Source organism: Microchirus variegatus (assembly GCF_963457635.1).
Source record: "Microchirus variegatus genome assembly, chromosome: 5".
Classification (NCBI taxonomy): domain Eukaryota; kingdom Metazoa; phylum Chordata; class Actinopteri; order Pleuronectiformes; family Soleidae; genus Microchirus; species Microchirus variegatus.
This window is the reverse complement of record NC_139806.1, coordinates 11,270,893-11,288,456: the sequence shown is the minus strand read 5'-3', so window position 1 is coordinate 11,288,456 and position 17,564 is coordinate 11,270,893. Positions and strand designations below refer to the sequence as shown.

The 17,564-nt window shown below is 39.0% G+C and overlaps 1 protein-coding gene across 1 annotated transcript; it reads left to right on the top strand.

The window, feature by feature from the left end:
* Window positions 1-36: 36 nt before the first annotated feature.
* On the top strand, window positions 37-13,335 carry scp2a (sterol carrier protein 2a). Its single transcript, XM_083889212.1, has 16 exons — window positions 37-147; window positions 1,358-1,415; window positions 1,498-1,569; window positions 1,667-1,798; window positions 2,869-2,933; window positions 3,104-3,230; window positions 3,342-3,405; window positions 3,508-3,594; window positions 3,706-3,856; window positions 4,229-4,376; window positions 5,063-5,170; window positions 9,218-9,371; window positions 9,486-9,582; window positions 10,018-10,147; window positions 11,434-11,513; window positions 12,742-13,335. The coding sequence occupies exons 1-16, from the start codon at window positions 94-96 to the stop codon at window positions 12,835-12,837; spliced, it is 1,623 nt and encodes a 540-aa protein (XP_083745338.1). The 5' UTR covers window positions 37-93; the 3' UTR covers window positions 12,838-13,335.
* The last annotated feature ends 4,229 nt before the right edge of the window (window positions 13,336-17,564 follow it).

Genomic DNA, 17,564 nt, shown 5'->3' with positions numbered 1-17,564 from the left:
TGTCATCGGTGCTACTGCTCCTTGCTGCTGTAGCTACGTTCCAGTCAACTCCTTCCTGTCTGTGTGTGGACCTGCTGCTGTAGAGAAGCGACCATGGCTCCTGGAAATGAGAACAAAGTGTTTGTCATCGGCGTGGGCATGACAAAGGTAACATAACGCACAAATACACAAACGTTATCACAGTTAGCATTGGCTGCTAACCCGACGTTACCTTGCATTGAAAGTGTTTTCCAAAACTTCTACACTTGAACGTTGCAGTGTCATAACAGCCCAGTGTGTCTTTGGCTTACGTAGTGAGTTTGTCGAACTTCAATTGTATATATTTTGTTTTAAAATGTCAGTCACATCTTTGAATATGAACTGTGTAAACTTATGTAAACATGGTGAGCATAAACTCTGGGAATATATTTTTTAAAGTTTTAAAATGGTGGTTATCTGTTGGGTACATATGTGTGTGTATAAACAAACAAATGTCACCCGCATTTTACACGTAATGTCATTCATTTTAATGTAATAACATGGAACAGTTTGGCTAGCTCACTTCTTGTTATTTGTTTATGTAACTTGTGTAAAAAAACAACAACGGATTTTGATTTGTTACTTTTGATCCTGTGTTTTTCTCTTGTCTCTCGCCTCCTTTTCCAGTCCATAGTTCATCACCAACAGTCGCAAGACAAACTGTGGCAAGGGTCATAACTAGTGGTGTGAATGTAACTGGCAGCCTCTTAGGCCTCTGACCGTCACAGATATCAAGTGCTGTGACTGATATTTGTGAAGTGAATTTGAATGAAAATCCGTGTTTCAAACTTTATAGGAAACATTTGATTATTCATGTTGTATGACCACTGTTGGACAACCTTTCTGGACTGAGAACTTAAGTCTGTAAACTGCCCACTCCCCATTTCAAAGTCCACAAAGAAAATTGGCAATTAATGACTTAAAACACCTGTTCTTGTATGCTAAAAATTTGTTTAGTAAAGTAGAGCGAGTTGTTTACAAACCTGACTCGTGAAAGGCTGTCCAACTATTGTATTATGCACAATTCTAGTAGAGGCTGTACTTCCAGAGAAGGCTCAGAACCTTTGCTGTTACAGACAAAGTCCAGCTCCAATTTTACGCTGTGTTGAAAAGCCTCCTGTACTATGAGATTTCTGCGTGGTTTAGAAACAAAACTGAAAAACTCCCATAATTGGCCGATGCATGTGAGCTCTCGTCTTGCCCATTTACATGTTGAGCTACACCCTTCAGCATCTTTACAGTTAATTTACCTTTCTTAATTTGTTTTTTTGTCAAGCATTGTCAAAATATGTGCATAAGTGGAACAGCACTAATCTGGATTCTTTTTATTTTGTTGCAGTTTGACAAGCCGGGAGCCCGACAAAACTCTGACTACCCTGATATGGCCAAGGAAGCAGGTGTTTATCTGCTCTGAATATGGACATTGTTCAGTCATTGAAAACATATCTTATCTGAACATCTGTTTGTTGCATATTTTAGGCCAAAAGGCCTTAGCAGATGCAGGAATCCCATATTCTGCCATCGAGCAAGCATGTGTAGGATATGTCTATGGTAAGACCTTGTTGTTAATTCTTATGTATGTGTTAAGTATGTGTTACCTGTGTCGCAAAATGGAATTATCATCTTATTCCTTATCTTATGCTCTCAGGGGATTCTACATGTGGACAGAGGGCCATTTATCATAGCTTGGGCATGACCGGAATCCCCATCATCAATGTCAACAATAACTGCTCCACAGGCTCCACTGCTCTCTATTTGGCACGGCAGCTGATCCGGGGAGGTGAGTCTTGAAAATGACAAATCTCGGAAAATCTATATTTTAAAACCGCCAGGGTGTTTACTCCTGTCACCTTTCTTGAGATATTCTGAGTAATGAAAAAAAAAGAAATTAGTCACTCCCTGCAAGATCTAATATATTTTGTATATAGTTTCATTGTATGACTGTTTTTATATTTTCTACAGTATTTAATTGCTACTGTTGTTGTTGCTTTATAAATAAAGTTGGATTGGATTATGAACTACCCTTTTGCAGATTGACCAGCGCTTTGTTTTTGAAACCAGAAGAGGCCATATTTCTATTGAGTCCTGAGTCCTTAAAAGGACTTAAATTAAAAACAACAACAAAAAAACACTGCACAGAAGACACTGAAACCTTAGATTAGACCAAAAACTATTCAGGAAAAAGTTTAATGTTTTATTTATTTTCTCGATTTCGATCTCGGTTTGGTCCATAAAATGTTGATCAATGTTTGTCAAACCTGGAAAACCTTGATGATGTTCTCAAACGTCTTGTTTTGCCCACAAACCAAAATGATTCGTTTTTAATGATTCCTTTGTTATGTGGAGCAAATAATCTAAATATTCACATTTAAGAAGCTAAAACAATCAGAAATCTTGTTTTAATCATGAAAAAAGCTTCAAACCGATTAATCGATTATCAAAATAGTTGACGATTAATAATCGGATCAATTGTTTCCGCTCTACAGGCATCATGACCTGTATTTAGTGGTATCTCTAGCCTCGATACCATTCACCTATTCGCATATAAGTGTCTTGCCCAGGGACTTCAGGGCGTCATAAATCAAACTACAGGTGGTGTTATTGTCTTTGAGACTTGGATAAACGCAGATTTGTTTTTTGCAACCTCCCAATGGTCTTTAAAGACAATACAGGCTTTACACAATTTGCATTATATTTTTATTCACAGCACCTGGACTCTCAGTTTTTTGTACAGTCTATGTCTGTTACAGGTTTTCACAGCAGGGAAAAGTGTTCAGCTCCTACAGACTTCCTTTGTTGCATAAACTATATGGTATATAACAGAAATGATCAAATCCACTCCTTGTGCAGGTCTTGCTGACTGTGTGCTGGCCCTTGGGTTTGAGAAAATGGAGAGGGGTTCTTTGACCTTAAAGGTACAGAAGTATATTGTGTTTTCCTGGATGTAATTGATATGAACAAAATGACACGAGCCGATTGTTCTTTCTTCAAAAGAAACACGTTTTGGTTTCGCAAGAGTCCTCTTCCTCTATGAAACAGAGGGCTACAGCTTCACTGATTAACATTTAAAAATACCATATTCTAGTTCATGGACAGGGTCAATCCCATGGACAAGCACATGCTGGTTCTGGACAGCCGTTACGGGATTACAGCGGCACCTGGAGCTCCACAGATGTTTGGCAGTGCTGGCAGGGAGCACATGGAGAAATATGGTACAAACCAAATATTGTAGATCTTAACTGTGAACATGATGGTTGAATCATGCATTGTTTCACAATTTTAACCATGTCAGTAATTGTGTCAATGGCTTCTTTCTCTTTCAGGCACAAAACCAGAACACTTTGCTAAAATTGCCTGGAAAAACCACAAGCATTCTGTCAACAACCCGTAAGATGCAGCTTCCACCATTTCATGACAACAGATCATTCGTTTTTAATTTAAAAACATGTTTTTTTTAAGTGTGCCTGTGTCTGTGCATTTTTCATACAGGAATTCCCAGTTCCAAGTGGAGTACAGTTTGGAGCAAATTGTAAACTCCAAAAAGGTGTATGAATACCTTACCATGCTTCAGTGTTGGTAAGAGCCTCACAGCTTTTGATGAATGGAAAACAATTAAATAAATCAGCTTCAAAAATGCTGATGGTCTACATTGATGTCCAATCCGCCTGCTGTGTCTTCTCTTGACAGCCCAACATCAGATGGTGCTGGAGCAGCAGTTTTAGCCAGTGAGGCCTTTGTCAGGAAACACCGTCTGGAGAGTCAGGCAGTAGAGATATTGGCTCAAGAATTGGCGACCGATCTCTCCACCACATTTGACGAAAACAGCTGCATTAAGATGGTAGGAAATGTGTTACGCTTTTACTAATATCCTTTTGTGTGACGCGTTCCATTGACACAATCAATTCTGATTGGAATTACAGAGGAGAGCAAAATTCTAAGATGCAGTGTTTCCATACCATTGAAAAGGATCGTTTGTAGCTGGAGGTTAAAAAAGAAGAACAAATATAATTAGTTACAATTTCTAAATTTTCCTAACGATGCATGAAGATGTTGATATAGGTTAACACTGAAAAGATTTGCTTATGTGTATATAGTATTAAAACATATATATATCTATATTAAGTTACTTTGTTAAATTGCACCATGCCCATTTGTGGCAATTTAGTAATTAAAATGCTTTCTTTGTTGTTTTTGTTCTCTTTCTGTGCAGGTAGGATATGACATGTCTCAGTTGGCAGCTAAAAGATGTTTCGAGGCTGCAGGCCTGACGCCCAGTGACGTTGACGTGATTGAGTTGCACGATTGCTTCTCGCCTAATGAGCTCATCACGTATGAGGCCCTGGGCCTGTGTGAACAAGGTGAGGCTGATCAATGTTTGTATACAGGGAGAACTAAATCGCACTAGTGAAAATTCGCTACAGGCATAGTCTGGTGGAATTATTTATCATTGCATCCGAGACCTCATTAACCTTATAGTAACAGCAAATATCATTTTTTATTTGACACCCTTCTAGCATCATCATCATCATTTATTATAATTCAGCTATACAAGTTGAGTTTGTGTACTTGAAGTTCGTAAGAAGGTTCACGTCGTCTGTTCTGGCATCATCCAAGCTTTTTTTTATTTTTTTTTATTCTTTGTTCACATTGCACTCTGTAATTATGAAAGACACAAATATCTCAAATTATGAAGTAAATGACCTCTGAGTGACAGTTCTTGGTTGATATTATGGCAATATTATCATTGCATTAACAAATGTGAGTTAATTAATCTATCTAATGAGGACCGAGTCCAGGCTGTCACATTTGCTGATCAGAGTGAGCAAACGTATGCAAGATTCTGGGACCAAAATTGGCTGTGGCACATGAATTTTGTAAGGACATTTCTGCACAAGCATCAACAAAAGACCAAAAGATAACTTAAACCAAGTTCTCCATATTCAAAAGGGAGTGGGGAAAAAGTGGAAACTTATCTAACCTCACACCATCTCCCAATATAAATAAATAAATATAAATGTGACTTTTTTTTCCCTCTTCCCTCCAGGTAAAGCTGGAGAGCTCATTGACAGGGGAGACAACACCTACGGAGGCAAGTTTGTGATCAACCCCAGTGGTGGTCTCATCTCTAAAGGACATCCTCTGGGTGCCACAGGTTCGTTGAGCTGCAGATTTTCTGACCATTTTCTTGTATATTCATAATCCTGCCTGGTTTAGTGGTCATTTCAGATCAAGTTCTTGCATACAATGTTTATTTTTAAGGTTGTTTCGGGACTTACTTAATCATAAGGCTGAATTACACTGTATATGCTCGTGTCATAAGGTGAAAGGTGCAGTCATTTCCACAATGACCACCAGGTGGCATGTGTCTCATAGGATTGACCACCTGCTTTGTCACTGGGTAAAAGCAATCTCAAGCCAGTATGTGAGAGGGCAGTAGGCTGTGGCTTTGGCAAGATTACTGTGTAATCTCTCAACTTATTAAACCGTTGAGGGGTGAGTCAGAGCAAACAGTGCAGCTGGAAAAAACGGGAGTCATCTTCCTCCTTGCAATTGTAATATTTTTCATACACGTACCATGAGTTAAAGTTGGGACACACACACATATCCTGTCCTTAGGGATGATGAAGTGAAACACTGCTGTGAATTTGATCCGGATCCACTACCAGATTTATTTACCTTTATTTATTTCATTTGTTATTTTCCCCATTTCCTTCATTTTTGTTGCCTGGACATCAATCCCCCTTTAACTCATTATTTTTGCAAGGATTTTCTCCATCCATGTCATCAATACCCCCCTCTATATCTCCTGGGTCACTTCTTCAAGTGCCCTAGTCGGCTAAGCTGTGTCTGAGCCATGGTTTTGCTTATAAAGCTCAGACCTCTGCAGGTGACAGCAGTGACTTCCTGCAGGAGGACTTTGAGCAGCTGACTGACCCTTACAGTGACCAGCGTGCTGGTAGTGTCGTGAGCAACCGCAGAAGGACGTGAATTTCATGTTCTGAGATGATGAGCAAACATTTATCTATGTGTTCAACACTGTTTGCCTCATTCTTGTCATCATCCTTTGCCCTCATAAAAAAGGCAATTTGCTATGTGCTCACATAGAAAATATTAGTTCGGGTCGCTGTCAACCTTCCTTTCCATTCCCTCCACTACATTTGTTATGTGCGTCTATTTACTTTTGTTTGTTTGCAGGGTTACGCAGGGATATTCCCTGAATTGTTGCAGTGACATGACCAAAGAATGGAATGGTTAAGATATGGTGTTATTCCACAAATGGCTGAAATGATAGTGCAGCAGGTGTTTATCTGTGAATAGGATTTTGTTACAGATACAAATAATGATTACTATTTTAATGATCTGTATTTTCCCTTAAGTGCACTTTATAGTTCTGCCTGAGATGATTTACACTGGCTATTTTTGATAAATTGCCAGGTGAATTCAACAGTAATTTTTCAGTTGCCATTCCGAAAAAAGGCTCCCTCCACACAAACGAGCCCCAGTGGAAATGATAATTATTGTGCTGAAGACCCACCACAAAGAGGTCTTAACTGTAAGGTCCTTTTGCTTATTGGGATAATGGAGAAATGGAAAAGCTCATTAAGCAGATGGGAAGAAATGCTTAGCTGTAATGCTAATGCAGGAGCTGACCCTGGCCAGATTAGGGAGTGACTTGTCAGATTAGGAGTCAACTTGTCACCCTTCTCAGTGAGGCCATTGTGCTTTACAAATGCTACAGTTGTACATATAAAGGTATTGAAGCCATTTTCAGCTTCGCTAAGAAATAGAAAATGATTATACACAAGAAGTGGATTGTACCATAAATCAAGGCACATTATTTTAAGATAGAAGGTACAGTAGCTGCCTGATTAAAAAAGAAAAAGTTAAAATAAGATTAAAGTGCTATGAAGATATGTTCTATCTTTAAATAAATCGGTATACATTTCTGATTTGTTATATTTACATTTAGATTTAAGTATTTAGCAGACAATTCCAAAGCAACTTGGAAAAGAAACTAAGATTATTACAAAACATATGCTACATAAAAGTAATCTTGGAAAGAATTCCACTCGATAGGGACTAACAATGACAAGACTAGTGTTATATATTGTTGTACAGTGTATTTACATCAGTCGAAACGTTTCTCATGTCATCTGCTTTACTAGTCTATGCAAAAATGTCAGTGAGCATGGAAATTTGTGGTCCTATGAGTTTTTTAAATTTTGTTGTGTGTATTTGTCCTCATTGTTGTTTGCTTCATGTTTTGTCACCGTAACTGTCCCCATAAAGCACACAAAACAAAGAAGACTCACTGCTTTCCAACATGATTAAATTGGTATTTTGTTATTATTTTTATTGAGAGACCTCCAGCTGCAGAAATACCATGCTGCATCAGCCACACACATGCTGATTTAGCTTTATATAGAAACTGTATTATTGTGTGCATCAAGGGGCATTGGTTAGAGTGAAAAGCACTGGCAGTGGGAGTGGTCATAAACACTAGAAAATCATGTTAATGCAGCACAGTTCTCTTGCTAGTAATGGTAATGACACATTTACTGAGGGAAGTCTTGCTGCACACTTTATATAAGACTGGCGGCTCACTAAGGTGCAGATTTTTCCGATTTGTATCTTAAAATCCTCTGCTCAAGCTCTTTATATGTGCCATTTCCTTTATCGTCTGTACAAATTAATTTCTATGTGTAAAACTAGAAATATTTACACACGCAGCCATTCAGATGCTTTGGTTTCGAGATTCTGAATCATCTGATGTAAAGCATAGTAATGAAACTCCAGCTGTTCAAATTAACTCAACCAAATCTGTTTTTATGAGCCAACTCCATGCCTCCACTTCCTGCCACAGCTGACTGCTAATCACGCACACGTCAATAGACAATTTGGTTGAATCTAATTCATTACAGATCCAATGTGAAGGTTCACATTCATAACTGCAAGCATCTTGCATCTGAATGGGACTGTCCTCAAGTGGCACATGTGCACACAAATGTCTTTTTGCATGTTCCATCGTAATGTTCTTTTTTGAGATTTATAGGTAGGTACAGGTACCTTTTCCCACCAGGGAAATTCAGAAACGTAAGTTATCGCAAAAGATTTATCCCTGGAGGACGACACTATTGCCTATATATCATACTACTTTAGTAACTTCACATTGTTGTCATGACAGGGCAGAAAGATATAAAATGTACTTGTTTTAACCTTGCAATGCATCCACAGTTTTAAGTGCATCCACAGTTTTAAGTGCTTCCAAAGTTTCAAGTAATTAAAATCCAGTTTGTATATCATATAGTCTACGATGAAGCTGCAAATAAATGTCAAATTGCAGACACTGCTGTGTTTCTGTGAGCAGAGAGCTGCAGGCATTCAATTACTGCAGTACTTTCACACCGGCAAGCACTCATACCAGTTAAGCAGACTCAAGGTTTTAGCATAAATGCAGGCTAAACCACCTGAGTGGAAGTAAACATCCGTGGCACGTTGAGCCTTCTTCTGTATTTTTTTTCTTGTCTTCAACTTGGTTGGCAAGGAAAAACCAAGTATGTTTGGGTTCCCACGTTCGTTTCTTCTCGCCTTAGTAATTTATTTTCGGTGTGAAAACATCGGCTGGTTTAAAAATTATGGCCTGGGAGCCAGAACACAGAATACCAGGTCCCTTTTGTGTATTGTATATTGTGTAATTAGGATGTCTGGACTGAACTAGCACCTTCCTACAACATCCGCAGGGAGTCGGCTCACCGATACCTACAGTAGACAAAGTGGTGTGAAAACACAGCCTGAAAAGGCAGACTCCCTTGTCTATTGGAGGAATGCTAAAGGGGAGTTGCTCAGGTATAAATGTGGAGGGCTCTCTATGGTCTGGGTCTTTCTCCAGCCAGGATCACTCCTGTGAATATTGACCTTTTCCTTGCAACGAAAATGAAAGCTTGTTGGCAGAAGTTCTCTATTTAATTCTTCACCAGCAGCAGAGAATTTCCACAACAGGCACAGATGCATCACTGTGTGCAGAGAACTGCGTGTAGTGAATTGGCCCATATGCCGCCTTTAGGGAACCCCTTATCAACAGTAGTCATATATTATAGCTTCATTAGCATTAATCGTACCGTAATCCTGTAGCTTTTCGAAGCCCCTCATGCTGACTCACACACCTTCTGTTCTTCGTTCCCTCTCTGTGCCCCCTTAGGTTTGGCCCAGTGTGCAGAGCTCTGCTGGCAACTGCGTGGGCTGGCTGATAAGCGTCAGGTCCCAGGAGCTAAAGTGGCCTTGCAACACAACATTGGCCTCGGAGGAGCTGTGGTCGTTGCTCTCTACAGGATGGGATTTCCACAGGAATCCAGGTTGGCAGTACATTGCATCATCCTTTCTTTCTAGTTTCCAACAAAACTAAACATCTAAATAATTTGTTTTTAAATTCACACAGCGTGTGTTTTGTATCTGTTTTTTTTCCACAGCTCCCACTTAGGTGCGATTCCAACCACGTTATGCAGCATCCAGGAGGATTTCAAGACTTACCCTGTCTTCAAAGAGATTGAAAAACATTTGCAGGAGGTATAAGTCATTGTCACAATGTGACATTGCAGTTCTCCAGTCCAGCACTTTATGTTAAAAAAAGAGAACACAAAAAAATTATTTTGAAGGTACGAAGATGAATCATATCTGTGCAGTATGTCTTTGTATTGGGATATTATACCAGGATTTGCTGTAATGAGTGTTAGTCATGTGAGATTACATCCTTTGTAATGTTTCCTGGAAACATGACGGTTGTACTCTGTGTTCAGAGAACACTGAAGGGAACATGAAAGTATGGTTTCTCCTTTTTTTTTTAATTGTAGAAAACAGCCTTTAAAAGGAAGGTAAAGAATTATACTGTAATCACAGCGGACTGCATATTACGTTTCCTCTCACAAGATAATTATCTGAGAATAAACCACATTGCTTTTACTTAATTTCTTGGAACTCAAAAGCCTCCTCGATTATCTGCAGGAAGGAGAGCAGCTTGTCAAGAAGATTGGTGGAGTGTTTGCATTTAAAGTGGTTGACGGACCACATGGGAGAGAGGCGACCTGGGTCGTGGATGTCAAAAATGGCAAAGGTTCCGTTACCAATGATCCAGGTAGGTATCTGAGCATGATTAGGCGATCATAGTGTTTTTTTTGTGCCAGCAGTGAGGGTTTAAACTATGTAGTTTCATCTTGGGCTATATTCTCATATTAGAGCCTCATTTGATACAGAGTTACACAATTTCCACACAATAATTTAAGTAAGGAGTGATTCAAGGCACTGAAGATGTGCATTAACCATTTAGGAATGAAGCCACTTCTTTGAGCATAGCTCCTTATTTCTAGAGGTTCAACAGTCATTGGAAAACCATCATTATGGGTATGGGTGTTACTGCTTTGTAGTCGGAAGCACGTGTATATGTGTGTTTAATGCAGCTGCCTTCACTTACTGCTCAAATGACTACATCAGTGATTTAAAGAACAGTACCTTTGCTGGAAGGTTGATAGAACTAGCAGGATGGAAAAATGGAAAAACCTACTGTGCAATCAAAGATCTGCTCAATGTATAGAAATGGGGTTCTTCAGGCCAAGTGCTTAGTTGCTGTGTGGGGAAAAAAACACCCACCAGCAAGCAACATAAGGCAGCTGCAGTAAGATGCTTCAATAACTACATCTTTGAAATGACCCTGCAGACCAAAAAGCATTTGTAGTATCTGCACAAGTTCAAACTACTAATGCATCTACAGCAGCAAACATGTTTCTTAATATCTATCAATCTGTATTTATATAGCCCACAGTTTGTCTGAAGGGGCTTCACAGGGTTGGTAACATCCTCTGTCCTTAGACCCTCGACCAGGGTAAGGAAAAACGACCAGGAAAAAAACCCTTTTAACAGGGAAACTTAAAATAAATAAATAAATAAAATAATATATGAACGGATTGATGATCTGATGTCTGTGCTGTTGCACATTGCAGTGTTGGTGTTTTATCTTTAATATTAAGCTTGTAAATGTAGCTTTCATCACAGCCGGTGCTCATCAAGGACCGTAATGAAAAGCCAATATTTAGTGCCAACCAGATTTTTAGTTGGGGTTATAGGAAACATTAGTCATAAAGCTTTGTGAGATGTTTGCCTCAATGAAAGAGTGCTTTGAACTTTGTGTTCTGAAAACATCTCTTTTTTCGCTAATGGAAAGTAAAAGTGCTTTCCAATTTCAGCATTAATGGTCCTCAGCGTTTGTCCTTCAGATGCAGAGATAATGTTTCTCTTTTAAGGAAGTGGAATGTGTGTTTCCTTAATCTGTGTACCAATTGACGGGATTATGAATTTATTTTTGATGTGAGGTGACATATTGTGACAATTATTTTTAATAAGCCTTATTTGCTTAATTACTTGTAGGTAAAGAGGCAGACTGCACCCTGACCATTAGTGATAAAGATCTTCTGGATTTGATGACAGGAAAACTGCAACCGGAAATGGTATGAATCTTTTTGTTTGTTTTGATTAAAACATTCCGTTTTTTCCGATATGATTTACAGTTGAAAATAATTTTAATTGTGTTTCTATCACATCTTTCTACTGTCAAAAAAAAGCAATAAATGAACAGAAAACTGAAGTTTTTTCCCCCGTATTACAGGTGGATAATTGCTAAATGTCAGTATTCCATGTATTTGGAGCACACAGGCTTAGTGCGTCACCATGGTTATATGATTATCCAGTGCATTATATAATCTGTATCGACCATAGACTATACAGATTGTGTGACTGGTTTTGGAATACTTTTAAGAGGTAATTTAGGTAAATTTGCTGCGTATATGTTAAAGAATATTAAAGAGCTGCAACAATTAACGGTTTATTAATCAATTACTAAATTAATTGTCTATTTTTATAATCAAGGTGAGTCTTTTTCTAATAATTACAACACGTTGTCTGAGTCTTTCGTTTTTTTAAAGGTGCATTATGCAATAAATCTAAAGCAATTGGCCATAAAATCCTCCTAATATGTCACAGAGACTCAGGAATAATGTTCATATAACAAACTGAACTCACCAACAACAACAGTACAGACAAAATATGTGCATTAAAAAAAATCTTTTGAGGACCGCAAATCATGTTTGTGTTTTGAAATCAGGTTTTTAGCATGTGGCGCCACCTACCGCCATTTACCAATCATTGCAGTCAGTAGAGTCTCAGCTGCCGAGCAACCACGGCTTGCCAGTTACGTCTGAGCTGTTATTGCGGAGAAAACAAAACCTAAAAGTCCTCGGTATTTTGAATTTCTAGTGTAGTAACCGTTTTTTGGCCACATTCTTACATATGGCGCCTTTAATTGTGGATATTTTCCAGTTCGTTTGCTGCCTATAACAAAGAAATCATTAAAACGGAATCGTTTCAGTTTGTGGATGAAACGAGATCATTTGAGAACACCATCATTAATGTAAATAAGATGAACTGTCTGTGCTGTGATCTATATTTGGAGACAGCATCCATTGTGTGTGTGTTCAATGTGCTCTCGTAAATGGTGAACCCTGCATCTAAACAGAAGTTTGTCCTACTATTTCAATTACAAATGTCAATTCCTGTGTCTGAACCCGACAATCGCTTCTGCTCGGGTCAAATAACCATGCTCTGTTATCGGCGACATGAATATTAAGAAGAACAATTAGAGTTTCAAAGTTTCTCTTTTACTTTGATCTCTCTTCTCAGGCGTTCTTCAGAGGAGCGCTGAAGGTCGCAGGAAACATGGGCATGGCTATGAAGCTGCAGCACCTCCAAATTACACCAGGCAGCGCTAAGCTGTGAAGACCCAGGGGTTGGTTATTTGTCTTCTCAGCAACAGTTCAAGAGCAAACTAAACTCTTAATTTTTGCTAATCAATAAACGGTAAATCATGTGATACATTCCTGACGTGCTTGAATTTTGGAGTCGAGGTGTCGACGCCATATTTCGCTTTGATAACAGTGCCTGCTGTGAAGCACTCTGTGACACTGTTGGATGTAGATGCATAATTTTTAAGTCTTCAGTAAGGCACCAGTGACACTAAAGATACATCTACAGCTTATGTAGATTAACCACTCATTCATTCGTCATTATGAAATGACATTATTATTCTAGGGTGTGTATCTTCTAAGGTTTTTCCCAGTTCATATACAGTAACAAGGGCTGTAAATCAATTACTTTTTAAGAGTAAGAAATTCAATGGTTAATTGGGATTAATCATATTTTTTTCTATCAGAGTTTAAACATGTATTTGTCATTTTTAACTGTTTAAGTCCATGTAAACTGACTCTAACCAGTATATCTTTGGGAATTAAATTAATACAAAAAAAATGAACTTGACTTTCAGATTTATTTGATTATTTTACATTTAAAGAAGTGCAATAATCGAGGAGTTGCAGTTTCGTTGCCCACTTTGTTTCACACAGGCTGTGTATTAGCGTTTGACTGATGAATGGAACAGGCTGAAGCATTTATCTATTGGAGTACAGGCAGAGTGACTCTGTGACACAGAATTCTACTCTGCATCACTAGAGCTTCATTCATTCATTCATTCATTCATTCCACTTCCCGTCTCAGTGATTGATCTGCAGTGTTTTCCCCAAAGTCTCATTATACTCCGTTACTCATCAGCTGTTTTTAATAATTTGATACCAACAGACTCTCCCTCTATTTCTCTCTCTGTTGCTGTGTTCCGACAGGTGACTGACATTTTTCATTTTTGTGACATTGTGGCATTAACTAGTTGGTTACAATTTTATGCAATACAGTTAAAACATGCTCCAGAAAATGATCTTCCACTCTACCATGGCCCTTTATTGATTACCCAATAACTAAATGTATCTTAATTTGAGAGGAACTTCATTTGTGTAATAACATCAGTGCATATTGTGTACACCTACCTCATATCCCAACAATATACTGCAGCATCAAAACATAGTCTGTGCAACTTGTAACTGTCAAAGCATTAAACAACAGTGTGGTAACAGAACATTCACATTATTTTATCATAAACAATAAAGAGGACTGCCAGAAACTTGTATTAGTGTGAGATAATAACTTTGAAATTTGAATACTGTTACATTTTAACTCCGTGGCTGCCAATGACGTCTATAGACGTCAATTGAAAATACAAACGGAAAATCAGGCAAAATGCCTTATAATGCTGAAAATGTCTGGCAGCTAATGAGTTAATAAAGACATTTATGTTTTATTGTGGTCACATTTTGTTAATATCATAAGGGTATGTGAAGTAACCTAATACAACATATGTATGTGCACAATTCTTAAATTAGAATAACTCTCAAACAGCATGTCCTCCTAATATTGCTCCGATCTGGCCGACTCCTCACATCCTGTGGCCAGCTGGCCAAAGCAACATTCAGTGGCCCTTCTCACTGGCCGTTAGCTGTGAGCTAATGAGTCATTAGCCGATAAACTATAACAAGTGCAGTACTATGAGGTGGCGTGAGGTGAAGTGGAGTGGAGTTAGCTGAGGATTTCCAGCCTGTTTCTCCTCAAGTCACCATAAGAATCTGAGCCTGAGCTCAAGGAAGTAACCCTGGCTCAAAGTAAACTTTTCTATTCTGAAAAGACTCGTTCCGTATCTAGACTGATACACAAGTGAAATACAGGCCCGTTCAGATTAGAATAAAATCAACAATGAGTCGATAAAAGAAAACCAGTGCAGCAACAATGTCATCAAATTGCCACTGTATCCGTGCGTCCCACTCGTTTATTTTCTTTCGTTCTGTGCGCTCCCTCGATCAATCTTATTCTGCATAGTGCCTTGAGATAATGGGATTTGATGCACTCAATGAAAGAGTCCTCGTGCATCCCATTCCTCCACCTGGCATATCATCATTGAGCTATTCTTTACATGGAGAACACAATCTCTGTGCCCATAAATAGAAAAAAAAAAAAACATGTTTGAAGGACCACCAAGGTACACTTGAATACTTGAAAAGTCCCTGTTGTCCTCTCACTCAACATAAATGCTGTATACCGGTACCTGGTTAAATTCTTTTAAATGGCCTCATTCAGATGTATGTGCTTGCAATACATTTCTCCACCTCTTTACCATAAACACTTCTTTTCTGCACTCTACAGTCTTGCTTCTGATCATTCGAACAGGGGAGTGGCTCTTGTCCTGTCATTTTCTCTTTTTCTCGGGGGGTTGTCTTGGTGACGCCGTTCCTCTGACATTTATGACCCAATCTTCTTCCACGATTGTTCCGGTTGCTTCATGTCTAAGCCATTTGTCTACGTATATATCAGCAGAGTAACCAATGAAAATGCATCGCGTGCAATCAAGTAACCTTCACACACACAGATTTATTTTCTATATTGTTTTGCTTTTTTCACACAAGCACTCGAATACATTATGTTCTTGTATTATCAGGTCAACGTATCAAGTCACAGCGCTGTCCCCCCCCCCCCCCCCCTCATGTGATTGCCTTGTGTCTATCTATTATGTTTAATGTCTCTGTCCTTGCTTGTCACACTATCTCACTGTGCGTCCATCCATTCATCTTCTACCTCTTTATCCTCCACATGAGGGTCACGGGGGACGCTGGTGCCAATCCCAGCTGACATAGGGTGAAAGTGTGGGGTCAGGCACACTGGACAGGTCACCACCGGTCCATCACATAAGGGGACAAACAACCATCCACTCTCACACCTATGGGGAATTTAGAGCGTCCAATTTACCTATGCATTGTTTTTGGACTGTGGGAGGAACCCGGAAAACCCGCGAAAAGACCCACACACACACACACACGGGTAGAACATGTAAAAAGGACCTTGTTCCGACCAATGCTTACATCTATGCTAACCGTGTGGCCCCACTATCTCATCAATAATGTTTATTTACAGAAATGTCTAGGAAATCCCCTGCAAGATAGAAATACAAATAAGATATGTATGTACAACAGCTTCACTGCAGGAGTGTCATTGCCAAATTTTACACTTAATACGGTGTGACACTGTGTTCGTACACACACACACAGACACACACACACTCACACACTCACACACACTCACACTCTTAACCGTTCCACCGTCTGTTTTATTTGCATCAATAGCAAATAAGTTAGGTGTGAAAGTGCAGGTGTGTGGGGAGAATTATCACACGACGAGAGGAGGTGACGATTACAGACTGTGTAAACATTATTGATGTTAAATGTCCACCACCAGTGTGTGTGTGTGTAAGTGAGACTGTGTCGGCTAATCTTGGCTGTTTTGCTGCAACATCTCCACTGCAGATCTTTCTTTTTTTTTTTCTTCGTCTTCTCCCATGGTTGAGCTGTTTATGAGAGGGGTAGTGGGGCTTTTTAGGCGCATGGTAGCCATCTTGTGTATGGACTTGCTTGCAGTGTTATTGGGTGGTGCATCAGACCAAAGCACTAACCAAAATTGATTTTTTTTTTTAATAATCTTTGATGCCACATTATGGCCATTTGATGTCTCAACCTAATAATTTCACGCCTTTACAACTTTAAAAATAACACAAACAGAATGGCATTTGTATGTTTGGATGTGTTTTCTTAATTTACAGTGCTGGTACATTATTTTTTTTTCTGTTTAGACTACAGTCTAATGTTGCTTGATACAAATACAGGATGGCAGCTTTTGATACATACTGACATGGTATTAAACTGTGCTGTACATTTGAAACATTTGAAACACACACTTGAACAGCTTATATCACATACATATGGACAGAGTTCAGAGTGTTGACCTGTTACAGCAGTGTAACGCTCCCGTCCCATGTGTTTCTCCTTTGGTTGTTTAAGGCAAAGAGGGAATACAATGGGCTGCAGAGACGACAAGGACAAATACTCCTCTTCATCTTTATTATGTTGATCATCATTTTTACCTTCATTGTGGCAATGACCGTACAGTACTGCAGGTGTGAGGCAGAGTACCCACTTGGATTCAGGGCAGCAAAGGCAGTGAAGACGAGTGTGAGGGAAAGTTGTTGCTGAGAGAAAATTGTGGAAATTGTAAAGAATCCCAATTCTTAAATATAAACCAAACCGTTGCATATGCTTGCTTAAATACAGGTTCACTTTTATTGCTTTATGCTGTTTTGTGTCTGTTGTGTGCTTCTTTGAGTCTTTTTTGAGAATCTACTGGAAAAAACAATTCCAAGCGGGCAAAGATTGATTTTGAGGACAAAACCCTCCCCTGAAACCAATAAAAAAAAACAATAATATAATATATATATATATATATATATATATATATGTAGTCCACAAAGGGAAATGTTCCTTTTCAGTACATCTGTTTTTGACTAATGTGCTTTCCTTTTTCTCTCCTCTGAGAGACTCGCAGTTTCCAAGAAGATGTGAAACCTTGACCAGGATTAGATCCCTGCATGGCCAGCCAGAGCAGCACACTCTCAGTAATACGTCTGACAAATATGTACACTCATAACATTCAAAAACGTGTGCACCTGATCACCGCAGTTCTTCAGTTTCTGGTTTTGTGGCCCTGGATGTGCCTTTAACTCATTAGGAGGGCAGCGGCTT

Coding starts and splice junctions, on each gene's coding strand:
- scp2a (XM_083889212.1), top strand. CDS start 94: ATGGCTCCTGGAAATGAGAACAAAGTGTTTGTCATCGGCGTGGGCATG. Junction 3,406..3,507: donor AAGCATTCTGTCAACAACCC/GTAAGATGCAGC, acceptor TTTTTCATACAG/GAATTCCCAGTTCCAAGTGG. Junction 3,857..4,228: donor AAAACAGCTGCATTAAGATG/GTAGGAAATGTG, acceptor CTTTCTGTGCAG/GTAGGATATGACATGTCTCA.